The 19,434-nt window shown below is 34.9% G+C and overlaps 1 protein-coding gene and 2 long non-coding RNA genes across 3 annotated transcripts; 1 reads left to right on the top strand and 2 right to left on the bottom strand.

Annotated features, from left to right (window-relative positions):
* Window positions 1-8,783: 8,783 nt before the first annotated feature.
* LOC113319749 lies at window positions 8,784-9,960 on the bottom strand. The gene is made up of 2 exons (XR_003345783.1): window positions 9,821-9,960; window positions 8,784-9,143 (listed from the first exon to the last, which is right to left on the bottom strand). It is a non-coding gene; the product is annotated as an uncharacterized LOC113319749 (long non-coding RNA).
* An 85-nt stretch (window positions 9,961-10,045) lies between these two features.
* On the top strand, window positions 10,046-11,802 carry LOC113319748. Its single transcript, XR_003345782.1, has 2 exons — window positions 10,046-10,618; window positions 10,743-11,802. It is a non-coding gene; the product is annotated as an uncharacterized LOC113319748 (long non-coding RNA).
* Window positions 11,803-14,052: 2,250 nt separating this feature from the next.
* LOC113316022 lies at window positions 14,053-14,784 on the bottom strand. The gene has a single exon (XM_026564256.1). It carries the CDS (start codon window positions 14,782-14,784, stop codon window positions 14,053-14,055), a length of 732 nt encoding a protein of 243 aa, XP_026420041.1.
* Between the last annotated feature and the right edge of the window lie 4,650 nt (window positions 14,785-19,434).

Below are 19,434 nucleotides of genomic sequence, written 5' to 3'. Positions count from 1 at the left end.
CAATTTCCCCTCTATCCATCTCTGAAACCCTAGGTGGGAAATTGGTAAAATAGGTGAGTCTATAGAAGTGATTGAAGACAGGAGAGGGAGCAGGAAGAACAGAGAAAGAATGGGTCGATGCTATAGGTAAGGATTATCCCATCCAATCAAGTAAAAATTGTAACCCTAGTTTACTGTTTCCATTTGGGGATTTGTAAGAACCCTAATTTTGTATTTTGGGGTATAAATAGAGACGGGGGTTAGTGTTGTTGGGGTATGCCTGGACTAGCCAGTGTACCACCAAGATGCCTGGACTAGCCAGTGTACCACCAAGAGGCCTGGAATAGCCAGGACCTCAACTGTTAGTGTTGTTTCAATTTCAATTCAGCTCTGTTAATGTCAAATTCAGTTAATACTGTGTTCATTATGCTTTAGTTATTTTGCTTAGGTTTCAATGAAACCCTAACTTGTTGTTGTGCATTGCATTCTGATGACACTGCTTTTGAATGTTAATAATGCTCATGAAAGATCAAACTTAATGCTGCATCATATTGTTCTCACATGGTATGTCATGCATACCTTGTAGTTAGGTTCACACTATGATGGTGGAACTACAACTTATATCAAACCAGATTATCATTGATCTTTAGACTAATTGTGCTTTAGCTAGACAATTAGTACTTAGGAGATATTCCTTAGTTGTGTTAGGTCTTTCTAGTGGGGAAACACCTTAGACATAGGGAAGAAATGAATCTAAACCCTTGTCTATCATAAGGACAAGAGGAGTGTACACAAAGCATGCTTAGTGGAGGTTAGTGATGAATTTGAAGCCTGAGTTTCACATTGTCCTGCATTCCTTTCTTTTGCCTTACACTGCTGTGTAAAACTCAGCATCTCATTGCCAGTTTAGTTGTGGTTCAACACAACAAATCAAAGCTCTCACTTCACTGCCTTTGCTTATTTTTGGCTCACTGCCACTGTCACTTACTGTCACTGTTTAGTTTTGTTTTGCTCTTGTTACACTTAGCTCACTGTCACTGTTAGAGAGTTAGCTTAGTTTCAACTTCAACTTTACACACCCAAGTCCCTGTGGACTGACCTGTGCTTGCACACTATCTACATTGACCCTGTGCACTTGCAGTAAACACATAGTTTGTAGGTTGTTTTCCCCTCCTACCAACTAGGTCCCGGGATTTTTCTGCATTTGCGGATTCCTCGTTAACAAAATCTTGCTGTGTCATTTACTTTTATTTTTCACAATTATAATTGTTGTTATTATAATTTAAAGTAAATTACACAAACGTTAATTCCTATTTTACTCGATAGACAATTCCTAGAGTTTGGTTAAATCCGAACCTATTATCAAGTAAACATACTTCGTTGTTGTATTGTCCCGATATTGTATCTATAGTCAATCACACAAGTTATCTTGTTGTCGTATTATCTCGATCTCGTATCCATAGACAATCACACGAAGTGTGAACCGATTAGTTATATTGTCTCGACTCAGTCTATATACAATCACTTTCGGAGAAAGGACTTATAGGTGGAAAAGTTTTAGATTGAGGTATATCTGGGTACCCTCGTATTTTCAATTGGTATCAGAGCAGGCAAACACGAAAAGATCTAACAATCTGTGTTTGGTGCGATCCAACCTATAAGAAATTGAATCTATATCTGATTCAGTTAACGTTATGCAAGAGTATGAATACTCAAATGTTGAAGATGTTCCTATTTTGTTAAATCATGATCCAGGAGTTACGAAAATTGAGAGAACATCCGAATCTATCTCTGATGAAAAAGAAGATGCTGATAAAGAGTTGGTAAAACTCCTAAAGCCAATTAAATCTCTGTCTACAAAAATGTTAATATTAAAGGCAGAGTCAAATCTTCTTAAACATGATATCAGAGATAAAGATATTCAACTAAATCTTTTAGCCAAAGAAAATATGGATCTCACTGTCAAACTAGAAACTCTGGGTAAATCTCTTACTTATGATAAAGAGAATCGTCCTATGACTCTGACTAATGATGCTGTTGTGATTTCTTCTGATGCCGAGGAAACTAAAAGTCCTTGCTCGACTTTTATAGATTGTGATAAAACCGGTTTAGTCACATCTGAAACAGATCAAGATGATGGTAGTTTTCCTAACTACATCAAGTCATAAGAGGATAAAAAACCATCTTCTATATATACTCATGATCAAAAGAAATCTTGTGCAAAGGAAACTTTGAATCGATTCCGTGAAAGTGATCTTAAGGAATACAAATTTCAGTCACTTGACAGGAAACTTATACTTCTTCAACATACGATGGTAAAAATATTGAAAGAAGTTTCTTTTCTTAAAAAACTGAAAGACCATTCCTCAGTAGAAAGACAGATTATACCACTACCCGATAAGATCAACCCAAAAGAATCAGAGGAAAGAGTTGATAATCGTTTCTGGAAGAAAGTTCCTCCTCATCCATATCAAAAAAATTCTTGTTTTGATGAAGAACGACTCAAGAAGAAAGGGAAAGAGAGAATCTCTTCCAAAAAGAAACAATCATGAATTTTCGATAATTGTTTCAGTCAATCTTACTGATGTGCCTTAGAATGAGAAAATCTTATAAAAATCTCACTGATAGAATTAAGAGATATTTATCTAGCCATGAAGATTCTCACATTAGTACATCTTCTCCACATGATCATATCTCTAGAGTTAGAAAAGAATATTATTCTGCGAGAAAATATTTTGGGCAGAAATTCTCAAAGAGAAACATGAATTATATTTCTAATGCTCGACGTAAGCCAGAAAAGGCGTACTCCAATACAACCTAGTTTTATGGAGATTGTGCAAACCCATTCTTTTGCTCATAATGGGAAAAGCACATAAAATGAGAGCATAATATCAATCTGTGTTTTTATCAGAAAAATCGGGTGCAATTTATGGATAACTACGAATCCGTGGTTGTCTAAAAATGTTCATGTTCAACATTATCTTCCAAAAATTAGGATTTATTTGAGATTTTTGAATTCTAAATAAACCTTCCATCTTGGGAAGATTCGGACAATGGTAACAAAATATATTATGCGTATATTTTTGGTATTCCACAAGTTTTTCAAGTCCGAAACTTTGTGTCTTACTGGAAAACAATCTCTTTCTTGTATTTTGAAACCCTGAGTAATCCCTTTTAAATAACCGAGCATTCCTCCAATAACTCGCAGTGTTACAAAGACGAATAAGGAGGAAGCTCAAAAGGTTAAGGATTGTCAAGGAATCAATACAAAAAGGAGAACGAAAAACATATCAAAAATCATGTTGATTATGATTCTGATGGTTCAATTGGATCTCAAGATGAGTCATATATGTTGGCTTACAACCTTCAAAATCCAATCGAAACCAAGTTGATTCGTTCTGATAGTATGACTTACTATATCCAAGATTTTGAAGAACTGAGAACCAATCTCGTAATGACAATTCAACATCAAGATTGGGTCAAAAATAGAGTTGATGAAACAAGAGGTGTTCTTGTTGAACTTAATGCTCTTCTTCAAGATCTTGAGAAACAGGAAGTGGTTGCAGACAAGTCCCTTGAGACAAGCTTCAAAAGGTTGAGTACTGATGAAACTTCAGTAAACAATAAGAGCATCACTAAAGATTAAGTCGTATGCTGAAGACTTAATCCAGAAAAATAAACTTCAGTTTTTGATTTCTTTCAATAATTTTAAAGTCTATTATGAATAAAACTATCTTATTATTATGAATAAAATTATTATTTTATAATATTTCTTGTGATAGTTTTCGGTTACATAGCATGTGCTTGAATGCTTTATTTTATTGCTAAATATGTTTATGGGATGTTTGATTTCGGTTGTATTACCTTGATATTCTATCTCATAATGTGTGAACCCTTATGGTTTGGGTGACTTTTTGATTTTGCGGGATTAAGTTCTAGCCCATGTTGATAGGCTTTATCAAAGGATCATGAGGGGTTCCTGTAGAAACAATATGTGAAAAAGTCACAATATGTTGAATCTTTTGGTTTAGCATAAAAGCATATGTGTTTCGAGGTTTCAACTTTTGCATCGCATAATTAAAACCGGTTTTCAACCTTTCTCTGGTAAAGGTTGGTTGTTATTGTTCTTTTATTTTGCATAAGGATGACAACATAATGATATTTCGGTATCAATTCTCCCTGGAAAGAAGATGCAAACATATTGGAGAAGATGATGCGAAATTTGAGGTAACGTCTTTGTTAGTTAATCGTTTTCTTATTTAAGAAAAGCCTGAGTTTATTGCGTATATTTATTGCTTTTGCTTAACAAAATTTCGATACAATTGATGTTTTATTCCATTATTTGTGTATGGATGTGTGTGTGATTCAATTGTTTCCGGTTAAGAAAAACTATTGTTATCTTGCTTTATTGTTTGGTATCAATTTTTTAGGCTTACAACATTTCTGTGCAACTGCAGTGTTATATTATCTATGTTTGTTTCAATTGCTTCAAGTTAAGATAAATGATTACGCAAGTTGATTTATTTGCTTTGTATGGATTGTTTATGGCTTAAAGAAAATGTTTCGGGATCATTTGTTTAGTCCAAGTGATTTCCGGATAAGAGAACCTAAGTTTCTCGGATCTTAATTAGACTTATCAAATGTGAAGGTTTCGGTTATTCAAATCTAACCGACTTCCTTAACAAGAATTACTAGTTAACTAACCTAGTATTTGTCTTGTTTAAAAGTGAAAGGTCTAAGTTATTTTTGAGAATAATTAGATCCTGATGAGAAAAATAAAGTTAATTCTGATCTTTATTTTGGTCTTATCTAACAAGCGATTGTACTTGTACAATCGGTTTAGCAAAATAACTAAGGTGCTTAGTCGATTTGATATGCTAAACTATTAGGGAAAATTGCTTCGGGAAATTGTTTCCTAGATAACATGTTAAAACCAAATTACTTGTAGTTTCAGTTTTGATATTGGTTATCTAAAATGGTGTGTAAAACCCTCGTGCTCAACTCTTATAGGTTTGCAAATTCTCCTTGTGAGATTTGTAAGATCCTTTCGGTTTGTCCTTTATTTTTTCGTTTCTTTGCCATTTTGTGACAAAAAGGGGGAGAAATATATGGAGTAAACAAGTGATATTGACTTGTTGTGAGTTGGTATCACTAAGGGAAAGGAGATTGTGCTAAAACGTTTATTCTAACGAAAAGAGTGAAAGCATAAATTAAGGGGGAGTCACATACCATATGATATGTAGTTATGAGGAAATACATGGAAATAACAAAGACTTGCGGATTGAAAATCTACCTATCTTACCTTTAGGGGGAGTATTAGCTTTGTTATTATAATGTCAGCAGTGGTATTTAAGGACTGAATTTAATGCAGGTTTTGTGCTGTTGAACTTGGAATCAAGCGTATGTGTATAATGAATTTTTGTAATTTGTTTATCCATATGATGTAAGAGTTTTGTTACTAAAATTGTCAAAGGGGGAGATTATTAGAGCACAGCTCGGTTGAACCCACCAAGCGTTGGTATGTCAAGTTTGGTTGTCATATTTTAGTGAATCAAAACTCATTTAAAGAGTCGCTTGATTATATACTAGAGTCAACTTCGTATAGGTTAGCTTGAAAGTGTTAGGATATGAAACTTACAAGTATTACATGAAGACTTGACTAATGTGAAGAAGTATGGAGCTACAACGAAAACATCATCCTTCCTCTTGAGGTTAGTAATATTTGACTTGAACTGTTTCTTTCCATAACGTATCTTTCAAGTCATGCATATTGAAAACATAAATGCAAAGATGTGTATGAAACTCTAGTTAGACATAGTATTAAGGAATACAATACGAGGTTTGTTGCTTAACCATTAAACTTTGTATATAAGACATCAACATGATCATATGAATGCTATTGTGATTATGTATGGGTATGAGTTAAGATTTCATCCTAGGAAACAATGTTTTACATTCGTTTAAAGGAAGTAAGTTCATAAACTCGTTTTGTGAATCGAAAGGGAAATCAATAGGCTTATTGGTATTTTTATTCATTGCAAATCTATTTTGAATTACCAATATGTGTGTTTATTATAACCGCTCATAAACTTGTATGTATCTTGGTAAAACTATTCACAAGACCTGACTTATGTATTGGTATGAATTTTATTAGTGAAACCGATCTTAAGTAATCACTCAAGATGGTATGATTGATGCCTTGTAAATAACAACTTTTATCTAGTCATTTGGGAACCGATCCTAGTAAGAGGTGCAACAAATTTGCAATAGGGAATCGATCCTTGTAAGAGAAGCAACATGTTTTTAGTAGATGGGGGAACCGATCCTATGAATATGTGCCACAAGTTTGTAGTTTTGGGGGAACCGATCCTATGGACATGTGCAACCGAATACAGGTAGTTACCACAAGTTGTGGGGAACCGATCCTAGTACCTAGTCAACCGAATTTTGGTAACTAGCGTGACTATACACATTACTCACATGGAGGTAGAACCGTTAAACCCATAATTGGTGATTTGATAGGATAATCAATCACATAGTTCTTGGAATTCAGACGAACCAATTCTAAACTTGTTTGGAAGTGTGGAAAATCGTTTCCAAGATTGTAAGTATGAAAAAGGACTTGCAAAGTAAAAGATGTCGACATACTTTGAACATGTGCAGTAACTATCATTAATTATTCAAAGATATTCCTTAATAGCTAAAGGAGAATCCCAGGATCGAAATAAATTGAGAATTTTTTAATTAAGGTTTCTTAGTTTTTTATATGCTATTTATTCTCCAGCAATTAAATGCATATCTTTAGAAAATAATAACTAGTAATGTGCATTTACTGATTATAGATTTTTCTATTCGGATTTCGGTCAATATTTGGACAATGCATTTCCAGGAATTATGAAAACCGATTTTGTGTTTATTGCATATCTTTGAGAATATTCGGTTTTGTAAATTCCTTGGTGTCCAAACTTCCTTGTCTATAAATATTAAAGTTTTTATTTCTAGCAAACTAATCCTCAGAGCCAGCAAAACTACCTAGTTGTGTTGTTATTGGTGCAGTCGCCTATTCGGAGAGGAAAGTAACCTAATTAGGCGAAATCTCTTACGGCTCGGTTTAAAGACTTCTTTGGGATTGAGAATCTCTATTAGCACCGTTGGTGGGAAACTATATACTTATAGTTTATTATTAGTTTCCGATTGATTTGATTGACTAATGGTTGTTGAACTTTGATTGCACCTAGTTTATTTATGCTTGAGAATCTTCTCTTCTGATATAAGATTCACTCAAACTAGATGAAGTTTCTACGGGGATCTTTAGAGTGTTTGAAGATTTAAAGATGTCTTTTGATAATCCAATGTTAACAGACTCCGTTATGTGTGTGATTGATCACAAGATATTCAAGTTTATTGTGTGCAGGTGCTGATTGAAGATTAAAGAAGATTTGAAGACAAGAAGACTTTTTGGGTTCATAATCTTTGGTGTGCACAATACTTGTTTCGGCTGGAAAGGGATCCAACTATAATCGGTTTATCTTTGTGATAGATTGGATTGATTAGTTGAGTAGATCGGCATCAATACACTTCTTTGTGATTAATAGTATTGATTGCATAGGCTAACAATTACTTCGGTAGTTGTTGAGAGATTGATCTAAGGACCCGACAAAGGAGTTTATTGGTTAAACGGAAGAGCCTTTGTCAGATTCATATCAATTTGTTTTAAAAGAGTTGTTACAAAACAAATTTGTTGTTCCTTTACTTTTTGGAATACGAACCAAAGGAATTGTTCCAAGTGCGTGACTTATTAACAAGTTCGAGGCGCAGGGATACTGAGGAAACTAGGTGAACTATAGGTTTAGTTGCTTGGTCTCAACTATACAAAGTTGGTTTGATTTTGTATAACGGCTTAATTATGAGAGTATTCAATTCTGGACTAGGTCCATGGGTTTTTCTGCATCTGCGGTTTCCTCGTTAACAAAATCTTGCTGTGTCATTTACTTTTATTTTCCGTAATTATAATTGTTATTATTATAATTTAAAGTAAATTATACAAACGTTAGTTCCTATTTTACTTGACAGACAATCCCTAGAGTTTGGTTAAGTCCGAACCTATTATCAAGTAAACATACTTCGTTGTTGTATTTTCTCGATCTTGTATCCATAGTCAATCACACAAGTTATCTTGTTGTTGTATTGTCTCGATTTTGTATCCATAGACAATCACACGAAGTGTGAAACGATTAGCTGTACTGTCTCGACTCAGTCTATAGACAATCACTTTCGGAGAAAGGACTTATAAGTGGAAAAGTTTTAGATTGAGGTATATTTGGGTACCCTCGTCTTTTCAATTTTTATTTGTATTTGCAGTCGAGCATCTTGGAAAGCATAGAATCACAAGAAAATTCCAATATCAGTCCAAGGGAGTGAAATTCTTTCTCTGTTGTTCAATGAATACTTGGACACCACCTTATTGGACTACTATACATACATAAAGTATAATGCTGCAAACACGGAGAGAATGTTCATAGAGAGCCAGGATAGTGAGACTCGAAGAAAGTATATCAACTTCGAGATTATGAATTCAACAACTTTCGTAAGTGTGTTTCTGCCTATTCATTTGATGAAGTGAACTGTTTGCTTGCAATTTATATGATTTAGAGAAAAACATGGCTCTGAAGGTTATTTAATTTTTATCTATTTGAACTGTATAATAAACTATATAATCCAACCTGCATAGAATGAACTGATTATCTAGCTCATTTCTATTTTTGTTTTTCAGACATATTTTGCGCAGCATAATGAACTGAAGAGAACGGAAGAAGTTGATCAGTTTATAAGAGACATGCATGACAGAACTGAAAAGATGCTCATTCCTATGAATACAGACCCACACAGTGGTAATGCGAAATCAAAAAGGCCTCTAGGTGAACATTGGCATCTGCTGGTTTTTGACATTGGTAACTACACATGGGAGCATTACAAATCCATCAAAAGGGGAGAGCTTGGTAAGCAATGAAATACTGACGCAAACAAAATGGCTGGTTACTGCATGAAACACACCAACTTGTGGCTACAATCTCATGGTAGGGTAAGATGCACCAACATTGTCTTTGAAAATCTGCCAGGAGTGCAAGATCAAGGAAGATTCCCAATTGCCTGATGTACACCTGCTATTGGATCAAGAGAAGTTTCAATCCAACCACAAACAAGTCGCATAGTATGATGAAGAAAGCTGACATGGTAGATAAGATGCAAGCAAGAAGAGTTGGGATGGCCTACAAACTTCTTACTGCATCAGGAGATGAAGAGAGCTGGGGTGAATTTTACAAATCAGAATTCCTTCGGAATTGCATACTTGATAATGGTGGAACACATTAAACAGAAAAACTCTTTTAACGATAGTATTTTGGACAGTAGATTACTTCTTACTGTAACATAATACTCTTCTTAGCTTCTAATGTAATTGATACTCTAGTATTTTTTATATTTTCATCTATAATATTTTGGATAGTAGATAATATCAATGTTCTGTCTTATGTCTTGTCTTACTGTAATATCAATGTTCTGTCTTATGTCTTGTTGTAAGGACCCTCAAGCTCGTTAATGCTATTTGACTGGTCTCGTGATGATCAATTGACGAGTTATCCGATAATGACTCGATTAGTTTAACACGAACGCTAATTAATAGAAATTAATCTAACAATGATTTAGATACGAAACTAGTATTATGGAATAGGCATCGAAAAGTTATGCGGAATGGACTACTCGAACGTGTCATTCGGATACCGGACGAAAAAGATTTATCAATTTGTTTTCAGAAGGGTAAAATAGTAATTTCAGATTTTACCCTTGTGGATGCACGTGTCGAAGAAAGTGGGCGTGTCATCAAATTGGGTCAGCCTTATCTCCCACTCGAGAAGAATAATTAATTCTTATCTTCTTTCTTCTTCTTCATTCTCTTCGTTCTTCTTCTTCTTCATATTCTTTCTCTTTCTCTTCTCTGTTTCTTTTTCGTCGAGAATTTAAGAGTTATGCATAGAGTTTTGTGGATCACAGTTAGTCCATGAAGGTGATGATAGTCTGGTTAATAAAGAAGGATGAGAGTTAGGGGTTTTTGTTGAGATGATATAACAGAGAGAAGTAATTTAGGGTTTTTAGATTAAGACTCGAATTGGTAAGAAGTTGTTAAGTAATTGAGCTGATAATGGTTAAATAACGAGGGGGTTGATGTTCGATTGAAGTGGTGAGGTTTTTTTGAAGTGCAATTGAAGAGTTAGGGTTTCATAAGATGAATCAAAGAAGGATCAGAAGAAGAAATTGAGGCTTTAGAAGATAATTGGAGACGGGTTTTGCTGAATTAAAGAACTAGGATGTTTTCTTGTGTTCGAATCAGGGAAGCTTTGATTTGGGAATTATTTTAAGGTTCTTCTGAGAATAAATGACGGGGATGAAGATTGTGAGTTGACGTCTAGGGATGATTCTGTTAATAAGAAGATGTTGTAGCTATTATTGGTATTGATTCAAAACTCGGGAGAAAAGGTTTGGTCTCATATTGAAATGATGAGATGAGTTAGATGTGGTGGTGATGAACTGAGTTAAGTGAAGAAGGAATCAAATTCAATTGCCAGAGTAATATATATTTGAGGTAATTACTTTTTCAGTCATTAAATTCAATTCATTTTTATTAAGATATGAGTATAAAGTTGAAGTGTTTATTGTGTTTGTTTGGATTGAGTAATTAATAATGATATTGGTTGAATTTCTGATAGAAGTTTTGTGGTAGTTGTGGTGATGCTGCAAAGTTGGAGGTGTTGGGTTGAATTGCAGTTGTGGGTGTTGGATTTGATTTGGTAGCGAATTGATTATGGACTGCATGTGGAATGGATGGTGTTGCTGTATGTGTTTGTGTTAATGGAAGGTGTTATGAATTGGTTTAGATGAATGGGTTAGGAAGAAATATGAACTTGTTGAAAGGTGGTGGTGATTGATCTTAATTGAGATGTTATTGAAGTTCAGGGGTTATTGGTGGATGTAGCTTGGAATTAAACCGAAGTTGGTTGTGATAAACTGAAAGGTGGTCTTGATTTTGATTATATCACTAAGATGGTGATGAATGAAGATTGTGGAGTTTATTTGGTTTCTTGAGATGATGATTGAACTATGAGTTGTTGGAATATTTTGGTTATTGCAGTAATGAGAGTTATACCCATGATCTGAGTTCATATGAATTACAATTACGGGGATTAGTGATGAATGAGTTTTAATGAAATTGAGATTATGAGATGAGTCGCAAATGAAGTTGAATTGCAGGCTGGGAAGATGTGATGGGACTGTGTCTGTAGTTAGAGGTGGTTTTGATAGTAATGGGTTTGAGTAACTATGGTTAATGGTTTGAGTTTGATCTTAACTGAAATTGCAAGAGGTATATGAATTAATGAAGGTGTTGCCTGAGTTGAAGTTAGTGAATGCAGATGTTGTTATGGTTGCAGTTAGTGATAGTTTTAATAGAAGCTTGCTGTTGAAAGTACTGAGTTTGGTGGAGTTGGTGGTATTGTAGACTATAAGAAATAAGTTCTAAAGAATATGTTTTGTTGTCAATTGTTGGTGGTTGAAGTTGATTGGCAGGAAGTAGATGTATGAGTTAGGTATGAGTTGTGAAGGTGGAATGGAAATAGAACTGGAAAGGGTGATAATGGGAGTGTAGGACTGTAGTTAGTGCTAGCAGTGAAAGCTTGCAACTTCTGCTGTTGCAGGTAGACTTTGTTACTTTTGTAATTCAATTTTAAGTTATAATTTGAATGAATGAATTGATGCAATGATTAGATTGAAGTTCAACTTGAGTAGAGTTGTAGAGTTAGAGTTGCAGTTGTGTAAGTAAAACCCTTGGCCTGACTGACTGAGATTATTCAGTCTTGTTTAGCTGACTCAGTTAATCTGACTTAGTCGGATCTGTTGACTCACTGAGTTACCTGTCTTGACCTGAGATGTCTCAGTTGACTGATTTAGTCTTCGACCTTTGACCAGGACCTGACCTTGACCTGACTTTGAGACGTTGACCATCACTTGACCCCGTGGACTGTTAGTGACCATTAGTTGACCTTGGTGAACCAGGCCTTGTGTAATTGGCTTGTTTAACGAATTTGGGCTTAGGTATAGTTTTCTTACTTTGATGTATTAGACCCTTATGGTCTGAATTAGAGTTTGACTTCTTCTACAAAGTTGTAGATATTCATTTGGCTTAGCTAATGGACTATAGAATCAACCTAATACAATTAGTAAACCTTAGTTTTGCTAAAGATAGAGAATGAAAGGATGTAAAGTCATAAATGGACTTAGAACCATTAGTTAGACTTGTATGATTCTTATATGAGCCATTTTGACTAGTTTCTTAGACTTCTTGTGTGATTAACAATTAGTCTATATTAACAACGATCGATTCAAAGGATGAACCAGTGGATCGTGGATCTCGAGGTAGGCGTGGCTTGTCATCAAAAGAGGTTGGAATACATTTGACTCTTTGGTAACCATTATTGTTTTCCTTTACAACAGTTTATGTTTAACAAACCCATGTATTTCTGTTTGTGCGTTCTATGCATTGTTTAACTTGTTTTACGATAATTCTGTTGATTCTGTTAATCTTTCCATGGTTTGGAAAGGACCTGTAATGTGTTGTGGTCAATATGAATTGTTATGAGAAATAATAATTTCCACGTGTGGTATATAGGATACGCTCCTTCACATTTATACCTAGAGATTTTATGGTATATTGGTCGACAGTTTGCGAGTTCGGAATTGTCGACATCCATATTTACGATTAGGTATGGATTTGCGAGTTCGGAATTGCACAACCATACTATACATTGTTTGAAGAAGGAGTTTGTCCATATACATGTTTGTTTACTTCTATGAGGATATGCTCTTTCACATTTATATCTACATGAATTCAGCTTTTATGCTTATATCGGTCGACAGTTTGCGAGTTCGGAATTGTCGACATCCATACATACGATTCGGTGTGGATTTGCGAGTTCGGAATTGCACAACCATAGTATACATTATTTGAATAAAGAGCTTGTCCATATTCATGTTTGTGTATCTCAGTAACTTGGTCACTATTTAATGTCTGGGAAAAACATTATTGTTATTCTTAATCTTGTTTATGATTACTTAGAAGTTAAATGTTAATTATTCCCACTTTCAGATTTCAGAGACAGATCAGAGTTGCGCAGCGAAAGCCACAAGTGTTGACCCTGTTAATTAGTTAACTTCTGCTATGTCTATTATGTTGTCTATTGTATCTGTAAACCAATTGACTATTGTATATGCATCATTTAAGAGAAGTTCATGTATATATATATATTCTGAGCGGGGTTAGTTTTGGGATAAGTTTTGTAGCAGATTTCTAAATTGAATGTTTAAGTATTTGAATTAGATTCGTGGTGCCTCTTTATTTAGTTAATCTCTTGGATTAGTCAACTGCTAACTTAGGGGGCGCTACACTTGTCTTACTGTATTAGGCCTTGTCTTACTGTCTAATACCTGTTCATTCCAGTATTGAAGTTCATTCCAAAAATGAAGTGGGTTCATTCCATTACTTCTAAGAAAAAATGGACTTCAATCCAAAAATGTTTTATCTTTTTCATTTGGGATAGTTTTATGTCTTGTCTTACTGCCTTATGGATACCTGTTCATTCCAGTAATGAAGTTCATTGCAGAAATGAAGTGGGTTCATTCCGGTACTACTAAGAAAAAATTGAATTCAATCCAAAAATGAAGTTCATTCCAGAAAATGAAGTGCATATCAAAAAGCTCTTGAATATATAAATAATAACCACAAAAAGTTTAAGAAAAAAAAAACTACTACCAGTTCATAATCAAAAGTAATAGCAATTCAGAAACCATAAAAAAACTACCACCAGTTCATAATCAAAAGGAATAGAAAAACAATGAAGTTCATTCCAGAAAATGAAGTGCATATCAAAAGTTTAGGAAAAAAAACTACCACCAGTTCATAATCAAAAGTAATAGCAGTTCAGAAACCATAAAAAAACATAAGCTAAAAAAAGAAGTTCAGGCATGCTACTCCAGCATTAATACACGACAGGTAGATTTGTCGTGGTTCCCAATCTTCTTCCAATTTGAGCACTTCATAGGCCTCCTCTCCTTCTCATAGGCACTGCGAATACGCTTCTTTGGTGGTCTTCCTGGAGGTGGCCTTGGAATACCAGGAAGCACTCTCTCTTCAGGTTCATACACTTCAAGCCTGTCGTAGTTGGGAATGGGTCGAATTGCAGGAGCATAAGAATTGAGAAAATGATTTGAACCAAAGTAAGGTTGAATATACTTCAAAATCTCAGAACCCTTCATAGTAATAGCAGCAGTGGCGTGTGCACAAGGGAAGCCAAACACTTTCCATCTCTGGCAAGTACACGTCATCTGCATCAGATCAACATCATGAGAGCTGGGAGAGTGAACCTCATATATATCATTACCTGACTCGGTAACATTCCATGAAAGACATATATCGACATGTGACTTGAGTAAAGATTTATAGATGGGAGTCAAACTATCTAGATAAGTTCTACCAAGCTCACGCTTTTCTGAACTCATCCTCATAATCTTTACCTTGAGCTCATCAACAAGAGAAGCTGGAGGCAAATCCCTTTCATGATGAATCCATTTATTGAATGGTTTTGCATTACTTGATGAGTGTGTCCTATACCTACATCCTACGAAGAAAGAATTTGCCCAGTGCTTGGGATCGATATTTCTGATGTACGTGGAAACCCAACCACATCCTATGATGCACATCTCATTCAAATAAAACTCATATTTGGCAACGCTGTAACATTATGATGCTTTATGGAACAAATCCGTAACTTGTTTATACTTCTCATGTCCTTTCTTGATACAAAGGCTATTCTTCAAATGATAAAAACATTAACTATGATAAGAGTTAGGAAAAAACTTACGAATACTTTGTTCAGCCCTTCATGACGATCAGTGATAAAGGTAATAGGACGAGAGTCGACACAATGCTGCAAGTTTTCCATGAACCACTCCCAACCTTCAATGTATTCTGAAAGAACTAAAGCAAACACAAAAGAATAAAAACCTACAGAATGAAAGAAAACAAAAAGAACTAAAAGTGTCAGTTCATTGAGAAAAACTATCAGTTCGTTAAAAAATCAATGCATACAAAAAAATAAAGGTTCATTGAGAAAAAATATCAGTTCGTTAAGACCTTCTTAACAAAATAGCAAAGTAACAGATAAACAAGCAACATGAATGCTTCTTAAAATGAAGACCTTAACAAAGTAAAGGACAAACAAGCAGCAGGAGTTTATTCCCACTTATGAAGAGCTAAAAAACTTAACAAAAAATAAAGGTTCATTCTTAAAATGAAGACCTTCTTATTAAAAAAATAACAAAGTAACAGACAGGAATACTTCTTCTTTAACAAAAAAGGAGTTCATTCTGAGGGGTGAACTCTAACTTTTCATGCAGAGGTTGGAGTTCATTCTCATGGATGAACTCTGGCTACAATATAGAAGTTGGAGTTCATTCTGAGGGGTGAACTCTGACATTTCATGTACAAGTTGAAACATTGAAAAGCCTTAACAGAGAAATGATATTCATTCACATTGCTCTTAAAATCAAACAACAAACTAATATGAGTTATACAGAAAAGAAAGAAAATTTACCTTGGTTCCCATTCATGCCAGTGGCAGCTATCAATGTTCCCTTGAATCTCCCAGTGAGAAATATCGGATCACAGTAAAGCATAGGGCGAATAAACCTGTATCCTTCGATACATGCAGCAAAACATATGAAAAGCCTCTCAAACCGTTTAGTCTCTTTATTATATTCAAACTTAATATAGCTTCCAGGAATGCCAGCCTTTATTGCTTCAACATACCCGACAAGATCTGTATAACTTTTTACATCATCACCGTATATCTCTGCCTTCGATGCTTCCTTTCCTTTATAAGCATGATGGTATTTTATGTTAATACTATAACAACTCTTCACCTGAGCAACCATATCATTAGGATTTATTGATGGATTTGACTGTATTTGATCCTTGAGGAGATGTTTAATCAATTTCTTCTTCGCAGGGGGATCCTTCAACTTATAAGAACCACCACATGTATGATTCCCATTGAATTCCTTGATAGCAAAGACACTTTTAGCGGTATCGATTGGAATAGTGTGAATATACCAAGGACACTCTGCATCCCTACCACACTTGACTGTGTACCTAAGTCCATCATTCTTAACCTTTGCAACTGTGTAACCAGACTTGCTGCAATATTTGTTGACAGCTAAGCGAACCTCATCAACACCACCATGAAAAAATTGACCAACACCTTTAAAAGTATCCTCCCAACTGTCATATAAAATAGGTTTTAATTCCTCATGACCTTCCGTCAGATACTTAATCTTTGAAGTCTCAGTGAACCCACTACATGATTTGTTGTTACTGAGCGACTGCGTGGAAATACCAGATGAAGAGCTAGAAGCACCACCATTAGAAGTCTCCTCAAAGAACAAATCAAAATGTGACAAATGCTTTAAACAAGAAACAACAATTAGACCTTGAAGAGAATAATCACAATTGATGACAGCTTTATTACAACCTTCGCCATGACTAAATCTTATGCTCCAAGGATTCAAGTTTCTCCAATAACCACAAACATATATTTTCAGATCATGCATCGTCATATCTAAAGAAACTTCCAATGGAATACCATCCCCTTTGTAATACACAATTGCTTAACAACTGGAGAGGGCCATACTGAACCTAAAAAATGAACACACAAAAAAAATAGTTCATTCTTAAAGAAACAATTCATTCTTGGAATGAAGCTGAAACAAGATAGCTTCATTCAATAACATTCTAACAGATAAACAAGCAGCAACATTACTTCTTCCTTAACAAAATAAAGAGTTCATTCTAAAAAATGAAGCCTTAACAGAATGACTTCATCCATTAACATCCTAATGGATAAAACAAAAGCAGCAACAATACTTCTTCCTTGACAAAAAAAAACTTCATTCTTGGAATGAAGCCGTAACAGAATATCACTAGTAGCTTCTTCCTTAACAAAATAAAGAGTTCATTCTAACAAATGAAGCCTTAACAAAATGACTTCATTCATTAACATCCTAACAGATAAACAAAGCAGCAACAATACTTCTTCCTTGACAAATAAGAGTTCGTTCTTGGAATGAAGCCGTGACAACAGAATGACTTCATTCCTTAACATCCTAACACATAAACAAGCAGCGACACTACTTCTTCCTTAACAAAATAAAGAGTTCATTCTAACAAATGAAGCCTTAACAGAATGACTTCATTCATTACTCTTAAAATTCCAAAAAAAAACTAATCAACAAAATACTTAGCTGATCTATAAAATTACTTCACATAAAAATAAAACCAGAGAAAGGATTAGCGTGAAAACTCACCAGAAACAAGAAGAATTCATATCAACTCCAGAAAAACTCCAATCTCCGAATCTGTAATTCCCAAAAATCAACTCCAATCGAATCAATCTTCAAAAGCCTCGAATCTTCAAAAGATCTGTAATTCCAAATCAAACTCCATAATCAAATCACTCTTCATAACCAAGTTAATCTACTATAAATCGAATCAATCTTGGTATCAAAAAGAAAATCGAGGAAGATTTCGTAAACCCTAGAAAATAATTTCTGCAGCAAGAGAAAAAAAACCCACAGATCGGAGTAGGAGAGAGAAAATAAAACGGAAACTGATTCTTGTTTTTTCCTGGTTATATACGTCGGTGAAAAGACCAAATAAGAAAATTTAGGACCAAACCATAAATTTAACATGTGCAGGGGTATTTTAGTAACATAAAAAGAATATTCCGTGTGGGTGGACAAAACCCTAAGACCAAACCATAATTTGTAGGACCAAAACTCTCTAATATATTATTTCCTATTGGTATTTCCTACTAATAAACTATTGGACTTAGCAACTAAAAAAAAACAACAATGAAATCATGTTTTGGATGCTTTCTCACGTGCGGTCCATGTACAAAAGAAAAGAAACTGATTTCTTTTGTGATTTCTAGACCCCTAGAGTAATTCAATTAATAAAATGTCAATAAGCGATAGAAATTCATACACCATCAACAAAGAATAGTAAAAAATACATTTAATGGGAGCCTCTAGTACAGAAGATCTGACACACATTAAAAGTATTGAGTACATATTCAAATAGAAAACAAATGTTTTTTGAGGGATGATTTTTGGAACTCTTTCCAATCATTTGGATAACTTCTTCAAATCTTGATGCTCCCATAGCAAGGAGTAATAAGCACATAACATCATAATCATGATTAGAACCGGTAGTCGTGGATCTTGTATCGAATTGCAGAGACCTACGTCACGCCGGAGGAAATCGTCGTCGACAATATACATGAGCATACCATCACATGTTAACAAAGTGCCGTTAAGGTTATTATATTCTTCATAATGACAATAGTCAGCCAGTAGAAGAGATCAGGAGAATATATACAAAACCTGACTTTAAGATCCCTGTAAAACAATGACAAGTTTTATTGAAAACATAAAAACCTAATTTAAATATTGTAACAACGTTCTTAGTTGGCATCCGAGCAACAAGCTGGGCGCCAACCCCTTTTTGAATAGCAACACCCAATCTATGGAAAATAAAACTACCTAGACCACTACCAGCATCATGACTAACTACACAGTTCTTCAAACGCTTGAAAAAGCAAACAATGTCTTCATTGAGTTCCCCTAAGGTGGTGAACGCCAAAACTCCCAAACCATAACCATGCGAATCACATTCACTCAAATATTTAGAACGTTTGCGCGCAATTGCTTTAGAAATAGCCTGCCCCGGAATGAAAGAACGGACTCCATCACCAGTAAAAGGTGAAACACCTGTGACATCCATGCAAACATCTTGGACGTTTTCCCAGTTGAGAACAAGGATATCCGCTGGGCGTAAATCCTTGCCAGATTCTGAAGAAAAACCCAAAGAGACCTCTTTGCGTGCAGGAACACCAGCTTTGTAGCAAATACTCGCAATAACATCCCGAACTAAATCATGACGAAACTTCAACCCCACGTCATTAGCACAATGTAATGCATGGTCTCCAAAAATATCCATAGATCTATTACAACAAGAGCACAAACCATCTTCAATAAACAAAGGGATGCCGAGGCGATAACAAACAACTGCTCTAAACTGTCTGGGGCCAAGGCACTGATTCAATCCATTGATAGGGACATCTAAGAGGTAGTCTTGAGCATGTTTGATCTGACTGCATTGCCACAGAATGAAATCTCTTGCAGACAAGATAAATTGGACAGGAATATGCTTCTTAACTGCATCAAAATAAGTGACTAATTAATATTAAAAATAAGTGACTAATTAATATTTAAATGTTACCCAAATTTACCCTA

Source organism: Papaver somniferum, chromosome 10, assembly GCF_003573695.1.
Source record: "Papaver somniferum cultivar HN1 chromosome 10, ASM357369v1, whole genome shotgun sequence".
Classification (NCBI taxonomy): Eukaryota; Viridiplantae; Streptophyta; class Magnoliopsida; order Ranunculales; family Papaveraceae; genus Papaver; species Papaver somniferum.
Note: the sequence above shows the minus strand (reverse complement) of the source record. Positions and strands in the feature narration are given on the sequence as shown.